The following is a 16,812-nucleotide window of genomic DNA, read 5'->3' on the forward strand; positions in this document are numbered from 1 at the left end:
ATGTCTCGATCGATGTTTGGCCAGTAGACGGACGTCCTTGCCAACTGCTTCATTCTCTCAATGCCGAAATGTCCTTCATGAAGCAACTGAAGGACGGAAGGACGAAGTTTGGAAGGGATGACCACTCTGGAACCGTAAAGTAGACATCCGTAACAAGTAGAAAGAGAGTCTGCGTACTTACGGAACGGTTCGACCGGGTCTTGTGGAGAAGACTTGGCCGGCCATCCTTCATGAATGAAACGCATTACCGTGGAAATGATAGGATCTCTAGAAGATTCTTTACGCAGTGAGGCGGCATTTGGGGTCTGGACCTGCAAATCCAAAGCATCGATAGCGCAGACGATATCAATGTCATCCGCACTTTCCTCTTCATCGAAGACTTTATCCCCTCCTGCTGGTAAGCGACTCAAAGCATCAGCGTTTTGATGATCCTTCGTCTTCCTGTACTCAATAGTGTATGTAATCACTCCTATACTAAAATCCCTGCATTGGCTTCCAGTATTGTATCGTATTCGCTTCAAAATATGTCTATTAATTTATAAAGTTTTCCATGGTTTTGCTCCGAACTATCTAGACACTTTGCTTGTTCATTATAAACCTGCCAGAACTTTGCGTTCTCAACATCAATTGCTCTTGTGCAACCCTTCATATAAGACACAGTATGGAAATCGTACCTTCCCAGTTGTTGCTGCCAGTTGCTGGAACTGTTTGCCTATTTGTGTGAAAGAAGCAGAAAATTTAAATGAATTCAAAACTCGCTTGAAAACGTCCTACTTCAATGAACATTATGACTGAAATTACCGCATTAATTATCACCATTGTCATGTACAGCGCCCAGGAGCATAGTTTGATTGTGGATGTGGCGCTATATAAATATTGTTATTATTATTATTATTAAATTGCGACAAAAAGAGTGCCCAACGAGCCAAACGATTTGCTGCCAAAGAAGGTGTCGATTTGGTCGGGCCAAAAAGACTAAGCAATGGTTTATGATCTGTGACCAAAATGAATGATCTACCAAAAAGATATTGATAGAATTTCTTTAGCGCAAAAATTATCGACAAAGCCTCTTTCTGAATTTGACTATAGTTTCTCTGAGAGGCTGTTAATACTCTTGAAACGTTTGCTATAGGCCGTTCTGTGCCATCTGGGTAACGGTGAAACAAAGTAGCACCAATGCCCACACTAGAAGCATCACATGCGATACCTACCGGAAGTGACGCATTGAAATGTGTAAGAACCTCATCAGTAGATAGATGATGCTTCAGCTGAGCAAAAGAGTTTTCCTCTTGTTTTCCCCATCTCCAAGGAATGTCCTTTTTCGTGAGATGGTATAGTGGTTCTGCTACAGTAGAAGCGTTCAACGGTAGAAACTTCGAATAAAATTGTAAGGAACCTAAAAACGAACGAAGAGAAGATACGTCAGTGGGGGCAGACATCTCCAGTACGGCGTTTACCTTGGGACCTTTGGAGATGCCCTGCCTGGACAAAATGTGTCCGAGATACTCTACCTGAGGTTGTGCAAACTTACACTTGTCTTTCCTACACCTCAGGCCTTTTGAGTGAAGTCGATCGAGGAGCCGTCTAAGATTCTGGAGATGCTCCTCAGCAGTAGTGCCACTGACAAGAATGTCGTCTAGGTAGACTGCAACCCCTGGAAGGTCGGCTGTAAGGTCGTCCATGATCTTCTGAAAATAACCTGGAGCAGAAGATATGCCAAAAGGTAAAACATTTTGTAAAAGTACGCCACGGTGAGTGCTTAATGCGAGTCGTTTTCGACTGTCAGGACCAAGTCGAATCTGATTGTAGGCATCAGCCAAGTCTATCTTGCTGAAACCGTACCCACCACCCAACTTTTGCATTAAGTCTTCTGGTAAGGGTAACGGGTGACGATGGGTCTCCAGGGAAGGGTTCACCGTGACTGAATAATCGCCACATATGCGTAACTTGGCCTTCGCTTCTGAAGAGTTTGAAGGCTTACGGACTGGAACAACCGGTGTGCCCCAATCGCAAAACTGAACTGGTGTCCATACACCACGTGCAATGCCCGAATCATAGGCTTGTGCTAAGTCCTCCTTTAGCGCGAAAGGTACAGGCCTAGGTTTGAGAAAAACAGGTTTAGCATCAGACTTAAAATCTATGTCTAGTTCATAATCTCGTAAGCACCCGAGTTCAGGCTTAAAAACATCTTTGAACTCGTCACATAAGAGGGAGCATGCTTTCTCCAGACTCTTATCAGGCTTGTCGTATGACTGGATACTCTGTAAAGTAGAATAGTTAGACAGAAGGAATTTATCGATAGAAATTCGTAAAGACGAAATTGCATCACGACCTAGCAAGTTCAGTCCTTTGACTGTCGTGACTACAAAAGGAATATTATCTGACCTTCCCGTGGAAGGACAAGTTACCTGGGCCGTGAAAGAACTCGTGATTGGTACTAGATGCTTGGTAGCAGATTGGAACTGCGACACTGGTGCTTGCAATTGAGGTGCGCCTACCCGAGTCCAGACGTCATTGGAAAGGAAATTTCCATTTGTAGCAGTGTCCAGTTCTAAGTGTGTGGTTACCGAATTAATGGAGATCGGTACTTCCAACTTTGAATTTCGAGGTTTTCTGCAAGAACTAGAAAGCATGTTAATTTCCTCGATACAATTTACCTTAGAAGGTTTGAACTGTCTAGCTTTCTTTCGACAAACACTCTGTAAGTGTCCCGTAATATTGCAGAAATGGCAAGTGGCTTTCTTAAACCTACAGTCATTGGCGTTGTGGTTGGAATTACCACAGCGATAGCATTCTTTATTTTTAGAAGAAAAGAAAGTACCTGTAAGTTGCCTAGTTTTTGGAGGTTTGCTGATGGTCCTTACTTTCGCAACTGGTACTGGTGGAGTGCCGTAAACAGTTTCTTTGGCCACCTTGGCTGCCTCTTCGGTTTCTGATGCAACCTCCACCGCACGTTTGAAAGTAAGTTCATCAGCTCTGATTTTGAATAACGCCTTAAGCACCGCCTCGTTACCTATTGAACAAATAAAACGAGTACGTAAAGCTTCGTCCAATGGATTTGAAATGGACGAGAAGTCACAGGTGGCAGCTGCGTGGCGTATGCGGATGGCTAGTTCTTGAGCTGTTTCACCGGGCTTGCGCTTCATTTCGCTCCAGAAACGGAATCGCTCCCTCACGATGAAGCGTTTTGGGTCGAATTGTTGAGCCATGTAATTTGTAATTTCCGTCATGGTGAGATCGTTGACTTCTTTTGGGTTTGTTTCCTGCGCAGCCAAATTTGTTAACATTTTGTAGATTGTAGGTGATTGATTGGTGAGAAAGACCTGCGGCATTTTGTCTTGTGCGACTGAATGTGCTGCTACAAAGGTGTTAAACCTCTTCCAATAGTCTGCCCACAGTTCAGTGGTGGCATCGAACGTTACGAACTTAGGTAAAGATACTTGTTGTTGTATTGTTGTTGGTTGTGGTCTTGAAGTTTGGGCTCGCATTTCTCGTAGTTGCTCCATGAGTAGTTTTGTCTGATCTTGGTGACGTTCTTCTTGTCTGGCCATGTGCTCCTTTGTCTGGCGTTCTTGGTTGGCAATTTGTTGTTGCAGGACTTCGATCAGTTTCTCCATGTTTCTAAAATCCTGTAGAAATTCTGTAAAGATCCTGCCGACGACGCCAGTTAAATGTCTGTTGTATTTCCAGACGTTTAATATAAAATAAACAATAATAATTGTAGCGATAGCCAACCAAGTGAGAAAACCATTTACCTCTTGTTACTTACTGATTCATTGTATAAAAGCAACGCAATATATAGTAAGAAAGAAACGCAAAACAATCAACTAAGGAACGTGGTACAGAACGCTCAATTGATTACACGCGCAGTGCGGTGGTAATCAATTCCAACGTCTGTACCAGAAAACGCTGAACTGTGATTATGTAGTGACGCTGGTCACGAGTTACATATTTTCAACGTAAATAAAATGACGACTATAACAGTCCTAGTGGGGTAAACTATTTTATAGTGTAATTCTGTTGTGGTGTTTCGTCGATTACTGACCTAGGCCTATATAGTAACCTTTAGTTACGCAATCTTTTATTGCAAAACTGACTAGGCTACTAGAAGATTCTGCATATGTGCGATTCTCGAAACTTCTCCAACTTGTTGACCAGAAGAATGAGTTCTTTTGATGTAATATTAGGCTACAATAATTTCTGGAAGCTTCTGGTTAAAGCAAAACTGTTATAAATAGCCGCGTAATTAGAGTTGTGTATTATGGGGATTAGAAGCTGTAACAAAAAGTATGTTGATGACGATTGTAGAGTTGTAGCCCATATTGCCATATTGAATAGATTGTGAAAGTGTAAGTTATTGCCAATTATAAAGAAGCTGTTGCAAGTAGTAGCCTAGTGTATATTTATTTTGAAAACAACGAAGGCGTTTGCTGTTCAGAATTTGATTTCTTTACGTGTTGGAAGTGGTGACCCATTCGTCCGTTTAAGGATTTCATCTATCACCTCACAAGTGGAACTATTCGATCATTTATTTGACTGTTTAATGTTTGATATTCCAATAAACTGCATCATCAATTTTTCCAAAGTCTCTTTAGGTGTAAGAGATAGAAACAATTGTGACACTCTTTCATTGAATGGAATAGCTCTCTTTAAAATACTCTTTTCAGACAACCCGAGAGTTCAACCAGGGTCTCTATAATATATAAAAAAAATCTCAGCTTGCAATCAAGTGTTTAACGACAAAATTGTAGACGACAAACTTTTTGTTTGGTTTTCACTTGTAGCCTACTCTGCTTGTTACAACCGTACATCAATCATGACAGATGAAGATCAACTGTTGCAATTGAATGTAATTATTTAGGCTACACATTTGTATGCAACTGCGACATATTTAGTTGTTGTGTAGTTGTATTTGTAATTTGGAAAAATTACACCTACCCCGAAGATGCCCACTGCCCATCGCTGATAAAGACCCATTTATGTTGGATGATTTTAGGTACCGAAAGTTCTTTTTGAGGGGCGCGTGACTGGAAGTAAACTCTACAAGGCGCATTTTTCAGCGTTAAGTCGTTATTTTTAGTGATGCTATTGTATCCATTGCAACGTCTTGTTTCATCTTCTTTTAAGGATGTCGTTCAAAAGTAGCCTAAGTTATTGCAAGCTTTGAAGCCGGTCCTTTTCATTATAACAGGGTCAGTTTATCCTCAGGAAGCTGCCCCTTTGACAGCGCATCTTACTGAGTCAAAAAAAGAAAAAATGACCGTTTGACAAAAAAGATGAAAACGTTTATTCCTTATGGAAAGTTGTTGCTGTTAGACTTTGTTTCATCGGGGTCAGCTGTCCAGGCATTTCTAAAGCAGTCACTTGATGGCAAAGTCGCCCAGCGTTGACAGACCAACTGCCCTTGATGGAGTAAAAGTCGAGCAATAGTAATGTGTGTATGAAATCACTACAGCCTAGTGACGCTCTGAAAAGATGACATTCAAGACTGACTTTTTCTATACAAGTAAATCGAGCGCGTTTCAATCTCTAAAATACCACTTCGACAAAGCGCGTACTGCGGCTAAAATTTTCAAATTACTTTAATCAATAAAATGTTTTGAGGCGAGAAAAAGTTATTAGGCTATTTGTACAATACCCTTCCAAAAGTTGGAAGAAAAACTTGATGTTAAGGACAAAATTAGGTCTAAAGTGTGTAGGGAGACTGGGGAAAGATGAGCAACCTTTGGTTTGGAAAAAAACAAGTTGGCAGAATTTCTGTGTGCTGAATATCTTCTTCTTTTGGCATTATTTCAACTTCAAGTGGGTTCGCCGGTGCAGGTTGTAGTTCTCCACAGCACAGTGGCGTAGCGTGACTTCGTTCATTTTTTCAACGAGATTCAAACAAATCATTTACTTAGAATTAGTTTTCACTCATCAAGTCCATGGTAAAACCCACCGAATTAGTAAACCTAATTTAATCCGGTGCAAAAAAATACTAAAGTTTTTCTTGTATATATGTTTGTAATTTGAAAATTTTAACACAATGGAATTGAGTGTTGTGTAATTGAACAGAAGTGATAACTTATAGCTCAATTGAACCAACTCTGGTTCATAATCAGTTTTTATTTTACGCCATCTGCATAGTTATAGCATCTGCAATAGTTATAGCAAATGTGACCTTTGGTCCATAGCATTTTAAGAGGGCCATTCCGTTGCGCTTCAGCTTTTTTAAACCTCTGCTATGTTAGGAAAGTATTGTTTACCCTATGATGATCACAGATATATACAACCAAGCAACCACACGGCATTTAACATAATCCATTAAAATTGAACATAAACTATAAGCTACAAACGTTTTCGGCCATACACACGTTAGCCCTTATCAAGTAACAAAAAAAAATAACTGCTATTATCATATCTACACTGAAAATGAATAACTGATCTAAACACTGAATTAAAAAAACAAAATGCAAAATGAAACGGCAGAGCATAGGAGAAAGGCACATCACATGGCGTTTAAATTACACGAGGCAAAGACGCATCATATGACGTATCAAGAAAAGACGTTGAGTAAATAAGAAGCACCTGAGGCAAACAACTGTGTAATTGAGGCGAGGATTGTATGATTTTATTAGCAAAGCCTCGTGGATTTTAGTGCCGAATTCGTTGGAACATTTACACATAATGCTAAACGACTCCAAGGATGGTTTGTTATTAGAACATGTTTGACAATCGAATGTGTGATCTTTAATGGCACTTTGCTTGTTCAAATTAGTTAAATCTAAGTGCTCCCTCACTCTCGTGGCCAAATGCCGCGTAGACATACCGATGTATGTACAATTCGCGTCATGCAAACAAGTGATATTGTTCGGTCACTTTCGCGGCATTTGGCCACGAGAGTGAGGGAGCACTTAGATTTAACTAATTTGAACAAGCAAAGTGCCATTAAAGATTACATATTCGATTGTCAAACATGTTCTAATAACAAACCATCCTTGGAGTCGTTTAGAATTATGCGTAAATGTTCCACCGAATTCGACACTAAAATCTACGAGGCTTTGCTAATAAAATCATACAATCCTCGCCTCAATACACAGTTGTTTGCCTCAGGTGCTTCTTATTTACTCAACGTCTTTTCTTGATACGTCATATGATGCGTCTTTGCCTCGTGTAATTTAAACGCCATGTGATGTGCCTTTCTCCTATGCTCTGCCGTTTCATTTTGCATTTCGTTTTTTCAATTCAGTGTTTAGATCAGTTATTCATTTTCAGTGTAGATATGATAAGCAGTTATTTTTTTTTTGTTACTTGATAAGGGCTAACGTGTGTATGGCCGAAAACGTTTGTAGCTTATAGTTTATGTTCAATTTTAATGGATTATGTTAAATGCCGTGTGGCTGCTTGGTTGTATATGTCTGTGGTTGAAGAAAGTGACCTCTTTACCAAAATTGTACTATGATGATCAGAAATAAAGACAAACTAAATTGAAAGATAACATTCGATGTTGGTGGTTGGAGTCTGTTCAGTTCATCTGTTGATTAATGGCGCTTAATGTTGATTGACATTATAATCTTTATCCTCGGACTGATAAAGCTTCGGATACGTAATCCCAGTAGTTTCGCATAGCCTACTTGTAGAGGCATTACACCACTGACGCAGGCCCAGTCACCGAGATTGACACAATGAAGTTTCCGATCATAGTTGTTGTGGAAGTGTCTGTGCACTAAGCTTTTCCACTCAACATCTGCCACTGAATGGAGAGCTGTTCTTGAAATGCGTTGCTCAAGTGCACACCCCAAGAGGTGAACCGTTTTGCCGCTTCTACCTTTTTCTTGACCTTTGCTATGTTGACGTGTATTGTTTTTGCTGTAATGGTCAGAAATAAAAACAACTGAACTGAACCGGCGCCACTTGATTTTGCAGTTTCTTCGCTTACAAAATCAGGCACTCAACCAACTGAGCTTTAGAAGCGTACATTGTAATTGGAGCGTGTAATTTAGATAATCTGTTCTGTACTTTAACAATTTTTCTTTCGCAATTTTAAGATTCATAAACACTAGATTTTCAGCTGTATTACATTTGGTGGCCTAATTTTTGTTGAAATAACGCACAGCAGCGCATATCTAAATACCATCGTTAGTACAGGTATGTTGTTTCACAACGATTGATGCTGGGCTTCATACACTTGTCACAAGATGAGTGTCACACTAAAGTGAGTGTAGACTGTAGACGAAATTTGCCTTGGGGCCAACTCAAAAGCTGACTTGCGAGTTTTTTATGTATCTTATTAATTAGTAAGCTAGGTTTTGATAGACGTATAGTTTGAATTATTTACCAAAACCAAATTATGTATACCATCAGCAAAGCAAAACTATTGTTAAAAATGTAAACAACTATTCTGTTAATGACTTTGCTATCCTCAGTTATGGAGTTTGTTATTGGAGGGTTCAAACAGTAGCCTTGGTTACCAAGTTAATTTTAATGCAGGCTTGATAAAAAAGTTATAGGCTACAGTAGGTTTATTGCAGTTTGTCAACAAAAGAAACTAATTTTGATTTATTGGCCTGATATAGCAATTCGTCAGTTTCAGTTATATTGTTAGCGATATGTCATTGTCACGTCATACCCGAAACACAGAAGATACAGGTAGGTAAAATGCATAACTAAATTTGTGTAACTTTATAGTAATGAAAATTTCCACTTGGTTGGTAAATCACAGTAGTTCAAATTTTAAACTACTCAGTGTTGTCTATTATGTCAACAACTGGTGCTTATGATGTTGACATACGTTATGGGTGTAGTTGGTGTGTATGTTTGTGTGATTATATTCTTATATTATAACTTATAATTATATTATTACATGTAATTATTGTGATTATATGCCAGCAAAGATTCAACGTTGCAGACGTTGAATCAATGTGAAAATGACGGATTTTGCCCTCTGGGACAGGCCATTACAAGACATCAGAACGATTATAAAATCTGCAGCCACTCATTCACATTATTCGTTGTTAACTAAAAAACGTAACTAACCTTTTCGCAGAACAAAGTTGGTATGTTATCAAATTTAGTAACCATAAAGTTTAAGCAACGTCTGCAGACGTTAAATTAATGCAAAACAGAGACCAATTTTCTGGCTGGCGTGGAACACCATAGCCAAAAAAGCAAAAAAATGTAACTGGTGAAAGCAGGGAAGTTCAACCTCCTACCTGGAAAGCTAAATACAAACACAGACCTCCCACTTGAAATGTTAACATTTCCATCAATGACATTTTTGTATTGTTGCCCCTCGGTGTTTACTCTGGTTACGAATTACGGGAGACTACAGTATCACTTTTTGCATAGCAGAAGCTGCAAATTTTAACAATAAAAATTGACATGGCTTTTCATTTCAGCTTGTTTTTATTTCTGACCACCACAACTGAAAACAATATATGCCAAACAAAGCAGAGGTCTAGAAAAAGGTAGAAGCGATAAAACACGAACGTTATAACGTGCATGATACCAAAGCAAAGACAATCGTTTTTCAAAATATGGCATGATCGCAACACCTTAAACGGTTTTACAAAGACATTGATCCCCAAATAAAGAACAATAATATCCTTTTGTAGTCTCCCAAACCAAAAAGGTCGTATTTTATACTAGTCAGTAAGAAAATGCCATAAATCACCAATAATATTGTAAGCTACTTTAAAGACAAGGATTTCCATCAAATGGTTTAGCTGAAGACGGAACAATATGACAAATATGACGAAGCATATAATTGCCAGCTGTCGTAACCAGTCGACAAAAGATGGCAATGTCCGCTTGACGGCTAGTTCGATGACAAGCTAAACTTTAGTTCCCTGTTTTTGATGAATAAATTTGCAAAGGAAAAATTAAACAATAACCAAAACTTTATTTGTGAATTCGACGGAACCCGTGTCCAACGGCGCAAACCGGCGAGTGCCTGCAACGAGTAACAACCCTAAAACCAGAAAGACAACACTTCACGTCACCAAAATAATTGCCCCAACGCCACACACGACTAAGCACATTCAGTTGTGTATTGACGTTGAAAAGAAACGTTGTTTCAGGAACAGCATAAAATCAAGTAAACTAGTAAACGTTGTCAGCTACAAATGTATTTTGTTTCAACAAGAACTGAAAAGCCTTAAAAATTTCTCAAACAAACAGCTACATTTGATGAAGGCTAAGCTTAATGAAAGTATTTTAATTTAATTCAAGATTTATTCTCTAGCGACATCGTTATACTGTAATTTAACTTCTCGATTGTAAACTTAAACTACTGAATAAGCGTCTAAGATATTCACCAGCACAGCAGGACTGCAAGAAACGAAAATATCCCGAAACGAAAATTCATTTCGGCTCTAGACTCTTTCATTTCGGTTTTGCTTCTAACTAAGTTATTAAAAACTTATTTGAATTTTGTGTCTTTCAAACAAACCTTGTTTCTAATACTCCTCCAACAAAACAAAAGCTGTCATTCTAGACAAGTCGCAAAAGATCGCCATCTCAGGCATATATAGAACAGCATAAGCCTATTCCCTTAGTTTCTTTAAATAATAAGTGTTCAGAAACATCATGACAAGGCGTCTCAGCAACCAAGACACTGCCCCGAACACCAACGGTGAGAAACCAATAGAATCTGAATGCAATTTTTGCGATATGTATAATCCCTAATCCTCACATTGATTCAACGTTTTTCGAGTTCAATTCAGAATCAATGAAAAGAGCATGACTTTGTGTGCTGGGTTTAGATTGCGATTGTTATTTCAAGCTTGTATGAAAGTTTGACATAATTTATCTCACAAAAAGTGATAACTTCGGGCAGGCGCGGATTTATGGGGGGGGGGGGGCCAGGCCCCCCCCCGAAATTTTGTGAAAAATTGTATGTTTCCGCATCAAATGGTTTGATATGCTTCTAAACACCTGATATTAGTCCCTCGGCATCACAATTGATGAAAATGGTTGTTTTAATGTCTATTTTCTAGCATATCGTATATGTCGTAGTATCATTGTTCATATCTGTTTAGCTTTTTCTTTCTTTTTAATTGATTTTCAAATTTTCTGGCCCCCCCCAAAAAAAACTCTTAGATTCGCGCCTGACTTCGGGCAACGTTCTCAAAAACTGCGACACTATTGAGAAGAAAAATAAACTAAGTCAGGCCCGGTGGCAATATATTTGTGTCGGGATTATAGAAAATGGATACTTTGCATGAATTTTTGGAACCAAATTAAAGATATATCTAAAAATGAAACACTACTTTAAAAAAGCTGCCGTATTTTTGTAGCAAAATATAAACAAAAAAGATCGGTTTGCCAGGGTGTCACTTGGTTCTCTGTTAATTGTTGCATTGCAATATTTCTTTGAATACCATAATCTCTGCAGTGTGATATAAAGAAGCCGACAACATAACTTCATATTTTGTGTTAAATTTGCAAAGTTTTTGTTTGAAATAGGGACATTACAAAAATATATACAAAACCAAATTAAACTTGAATTTATTTCATGACTTTATGAACTATGAAATAAAATTTATTTGTAATCAAGTGAAATTGTTCTAACAGGCAGTTAGAGAGTCCTACAGACACCAATAAGAATGGTTCAGCTTCTTTAAGTCCGTTAATATAAAAGATTTCACTTACTGTGAACATTAAGTCTAAACTTAAGACCTTTATGATGGTTGACTGACTTGCATAACCTAAGGCTATTGATATTGTTGCCAGACAAAATGCCACTCTGATGTCATCAAGACAAAACACTACAATAGGTTGTTGTATAATTCACAGCGCAATAATGCACGCTGTTACTACGTAGATGTAAGACTAACTTGTTACAAGTTAGAAAGAGAGTGGGTGTTGTATTCGTAGGGTCAACAGCGCTTCAATATCCAAATGTGTTCAATCCAGGAAACTCTTTTTAAGGACTGCATGAAAAAAACTATCATGAAACCGTAAAGAAATGCGTTTACTCTCGGTAGGCCTGTAATCTTATAAATAAATAAATTAGGGGGGGAAAGCCACTGTTGGTGGGAGACGACAATAACTTAAGTGTTTGAAATAAAAAAATTTTTTTAAATATAGCTACTGAAGAAGCGATCTTCCTTGCGTCAGCACTATCTGTCTATTCTATGATCTGTAGGCTATATGTCCTAAACACGTGTCTATCGCTGAATTCTTGGGCTATATTATAAATCACAATCGTGCTAAAACAAAATCAATTTCAGCTAGAGCTCGATTTGTAGCATTTGACTTCGAATGCTGCCAATTAGAACAGATCAAAACAAAAATACTTTGCACTATTTTGTTCTGGGTTGAGATAATATATCATTGTCGTGATTCATATGGTTTCGAAGTCATTACCTTTGTAAAGAATCTATTTTGAAACAGTTCTGTTTTTCAATCTTGCAATTACCACGGTATTGCGATAGTTCCGGAATTTTTATCCAAAGCCGGTTTATTTAGCTCGTGGAACAAAATCATTGTTTTGTTTTATTAGATCACAACGTCCTTACGATCTTCCTTCCTATCCTTGCTGTTGCCATAGCAATATGCGCGGGAGGATGTTTTTACATGGAGAAAAGAAGAAAAAAAAGGATTAAAAGAGCATTGCAAAATCCAAGTGGGTAGTTTTATATCAAAAAGTTAATGTTCTAAAGAAACGTAGGCCTATAAGCTACTGTCGAACTCATTTGGGCTAACATGGGTTGAGAAACACTGACTTAGCTTATATTACCTGTAGCCTACAGTGTACATGCACTGCAGGTCTGTCTAACACCAAGCAAATAATTAAAGGGGGGGGAAACCCAAACTAACTTTTTGCGAGTTTTTTTGTTTCAGCGTGATGTCATTGTGTACAACATGCGTTTTAGCAAAAAAAAAATCCAAATTTTGTTGCCCTCGTCTCGCTAAGGCCGCTTTTGTTTGATACCCGTTTGCGAGGTCTCGTTGCGCATCAAGCTGTGACGCTGTTCGCTGTGACGTCACAAGGTACATATAGTTCTGGCCAAAATTTTAAGACCAGACTTGATTTATGACCATTTTTGCATTACTTCAAAATACTGCATCAGATATTGTTTCAGTTGCATCATCTTTATGCATCATCTTATATCTAATGCAGTATTTTGAAGTAATGCAAAAATCGTCATAAATCAAGTCTGGTCTTGAACTTTTGGCCACAACTATATGTACCTTGTGACGTCACAGCGAACAGCATCACAGCTTGATGCGCAACGAGACCTCGCAAACGGGTATCAAACAAAAGCGGCCTTAGCGAGACGAGGGCAACAAAATTTGGATTTTTTTATTGCTAAAACGCATGTTGTACACAATGACATCACGCTGAAACAAAAAACTCGCAAAGTTAATTTGGGTTTCCCCGCCCTTTAACAATTGCCTCAAAGCAATTTTGTGCAGATGACCTTTGCCAAAACGTTGCAGTATATCATTATCAACCTAGATTGCATGATTGATTAATTGACTTCAAAGTTCAATGTTATTCAAATTTGCTTTAAATCATTGCTACCGGTGTTTCAGCAAAAGCAAAAAACATGTTAATCGTTTTATCAACCTTTAACGCCTTGGCATGTTAATCGTTTTAGATCACCAAGATGATCGTATTAGTGATACAGACTCAATATCCACAGTGAGTTCGAGACATCGACCTTATCTTCTTCCAACCGCAACTACAGGTAAATAGATTAAAGAAGATTTTTTTTGCAATGGAGCTTGTTTTGACTTAAACACCAGAAGAGACTTTGAGAGTCTGCATACAACTAGTTCCAGTTAGCTTACTGTCCTAACATCCTTCAACAACCATTCTAATCAATTTATCACAACTTGAATTTATAGCCAGACGTTAAACAAGTACCTTAAGCTACTGGCCTTGTCATTCAACCAATGCATACATTTTAGGACGCAGTTTTCGAACACCATCTAGAGCTGGATCTGTAAGAAGCGCTTACGATGGTGATTCGTCATACGGGGAACCTCCGCCTTACAGGTAGATACTGAGATGAGAAAATTGTTTATTAACCAATTCAGCAAGAGACTACATTTCGTAATAGCCTATGTAGTATAATACATTTATTATGTGTTTGCTTTTTCGACCGTTTTTCCTACATTGAATGTCTGAAATGTTATTCGCTATTACAAATGTTTATTTCTGTTATATTTTGCGTTGCAGTGGAAGGACTTCACGGAAGTCATCCCTTGCAAGCACAAGAGCCTCGGGAGAGAACTCATACAAACGAAAAGGGGTGTACAACGAAGGTTTTGACGCATCTTCGCTTAGTCGCTCTAAGTCGATGCTTGATATGAGAGACAGCTACGACTCTCTTCCACCTTTAAGAAGAACTAGATCTTCTCACAACTTTTCAAGGTTTTCTCCATCTTATCAAGAAGACGGCTTTCAGAACAGAGCCCGATATGACGATGACATTGGAGTAAGACGACGTCCAGTATCTCCAGCACGATCAGAATGGTCCATCCACACAGCACCAAATCCATCAGGCTATGATCCGGAATACGTGGCCCACCATCCTTCTTCAGTAGCTTCTCTGCCGGTACGTGGTCGAAGAAGCAATATGAAGAGATCCCAATCGCAACCAAACCTAAGTAGAAGTAGCATGAAGCGAAACATGACGTACCCACAAGGGATTTTGAAAAGAAATGGAGCAGCGATGAGTGATGACGGAAGGTACGATTACAGCGGAATAGCTTCTGAATCGGATGTCAAAGATTTTTATGGTGAAGATGACTCTGGAAGAGGAAGCAAAGCTAACAGTCAGGTAACAAAAGAAACAGATGTGGTGACAAAAATGTTGGTTAATAATCTTTAGAACCTTATCTGCACAGGTGATGATGCCAATGTGTTTTAATAGACATTTTTAAAAACAAATGAGTGTGAAGCAAAAATATTTTGAACGGTAAGCAAAGTTTAAATTTGCCAAGTTGCATTTGGGTTAAAGATACTGTAGCTGATTTAGATATTCCAAAACAAACTACTATATTGTTCCAGGTCGGAGGCATTAGAAGACCATCATCCCGATCCCAGTCGGGATACGGGTCTCGACAAGGCCAATACGATGGGTACAATAGCTATCCAACTTATCCTGGTATGCCCCAAGGGGCTGGATACGACGATCATTCATACAATTCATCTGTTGGAGGAGGATATCCCCAGCAGTACTCCGGGAGCACAAGAGGAGACTGGAGACAGCAACAATATTCACAAAATTATGACCCATACGGCCAAGGAAGTAACAACTACTGGGATCAACAAAACGCTTCTACGAACCCTTATGTGTATGGCAGTATGATTTATTAAACTGTCTAACTGCTCCAAAACTACAGCCTACAAAACTTCTATGCTCCAACAGGAATAGCTTAAAGATCGCCGAACATACTGCATATAAAGTTTTCAAGTTACAGAGACCAAGTTGTAATTTGGAGTAGCTCAACACTGGTAACCTCTTATGACAATTGCTGTCCAAGCAGTTACAGCCAAATAATGAACTTCTAGATAGGATCGAAACGTTAAAATGGTGAGATCAAAAAGGTTTTTGAACCACGACCTACCAGCTCATGAAGAGGTAGAATGCTCCACGTTGTCTTCTTGCAAGACTTGGCCTATTCTCAATCGAAGTTTCATATGGAATTTTTTATTATGAAGGAATTTTGTTCCTGCAACAATCACAGACGTTCTGAATGTTCTTTAAGATGAAATTGGTCTATTCAGCTAGCTATCGTGGCTAAATACTATTGTAAACTTGGTGTAGCGGACGTAGCGTACACATGATGAGACGCCCCCTCCACACACCCGTCGTTACAACACCTCTGGGCGCGACGGTGGCGAGATGTGATCAGGACACGATGGTCTCCAGTGTTACATTTATTCTAAATTCAGGTACGGTATGGGAACGAAGGTGTAACACCGCAAGCATAACGAAATCCAAAAACTAGAACATTGAGCAGAAAACATCACAACTAAAGGCTACCAGCCCCGAAACCAAAAACTAATAATAACAACACTATGCCGCACTACATCACTGAAATCTGAAGTGACTTTTTTAGTTTTTGTCAGTTAGTTAGTCAAATGCCGTGGTTGCAGCCACTAAAAAAGGAAACCTAGTTTTGATTGGAAATGTACTGCTGGGAGCAATGCAATCACTGTTCACGAACACACAATGTAAGGAAACCGCAAAACTACGTATGTGTGACAACTGCCAGAGTGCGATTAAGTATTCTTAAAAATTCAATTGCTTTGAAATCCATTGTGAGAGTGCGCTTTACGCCTACGGGTTGCACAGAGCACAGGTTATAGATTCCAAAATTCTAGCAAAAATTCAGCGGGTGACGTCAGAGAAAACTTGCGGGAGCTACGCCTGGCATGTAAAGCATGAATAGAGAGTGAAAGAGAGAAAGAGACAGCTGGATCAGTGTTTGACCAGCGCTTTTCATATTTAAACAAACCTGAACTTCTAAAATCTAAAGTTTAAACACTTCAAAAAAAAATTTTAGCATAATTTTTCCTCTCAAAAGAAAACGACTTATTGTTTACTACAACCACTCGTTTACCAAACGGCTCTTTTCAAACAAAAATCATGTTTCATGTGACATTACGTATGTGATCCATCGACATATTGTCATGACAATCGTGAAGTATTGAAATAAAATCGAAGCAGGAATGTATGTTATGACATCTTAAAGGACAAAATGTGACTGGAATTTTGAAGATCTGTGCAAGTGAGCTTGAATTTTCAAAATGTTCAGATAAGGCTTACGCCTTTGGGTTGGTCTTAAACACATAGCTGGTTTACTACTCCG

General features: G+C 38.7%; 1 protein-coding gene across 1 annotated transcript; it reads left to right on the forward strand.

Annotated features, from left to right (window-relative positions):
* Window positions 1-8,588: 8,588 nt before the first annotated feature.
* LOC145771799 (uncharacterized) lies at window positions 8,589-16,661 on the forward strand. The gene is made up of 6 exons (XM_082583529.1): window positions 8,589-8,628; window positions 12,485-12,607; window positions 13,587-13,676; window positions 13,900-13,987; window positions 14,171-14,774; window positions 15,005-16,661. Exons 1-6 carry the CDS (start codon window positions 8,589-8,591, stop codon window positions 15,311-15,313), a joined length of 1,254 nt encoding a protein of 417 aa, XP_082439655.1. The 3' UTR covers window positions 15,314-16,661.
* The last annotated feature ends 151 nt before the right edge of the window (window positions 16,662-16,812 follow it).

The sequence above is a fragment of the Aplidium turbinatum genome, chromosome 6 (assembly GCF_918807975.1).
Source record: "Aplidium turbinatum chromosome 6, kaAplTurb1.1, whole genome shotgun sequence".
Lineage (NCBI taxonomy): Eukaryota > Metazoa > Chordata > Ascidiacea > Aplousobranchia > Polyclinidae > Aplidium > Aplidium turbinatum.

Coding starts and splice junctions, on each gene's coding strand:
- LOC145771799 (XM_082583529.1), top strand. CDS start 8,589: ATGTCATTGTCACGTCATACCCGAAACACAGAAGATACAG. Junction 12,608..13,586: donor AAGAGCATTGCAAAATCCAA/GTGGGTAGTTTT, acceptor TAATCGTTTTAG/ATCACCAAGATGATCGTATT. Junction 13,988..14,170: donor GGGGAACCTCCGCCTTACAG/GTAGATACTGAG, acceptor TTTGCGTTGCAG/TGGAAGGACTTCACGGAAGT.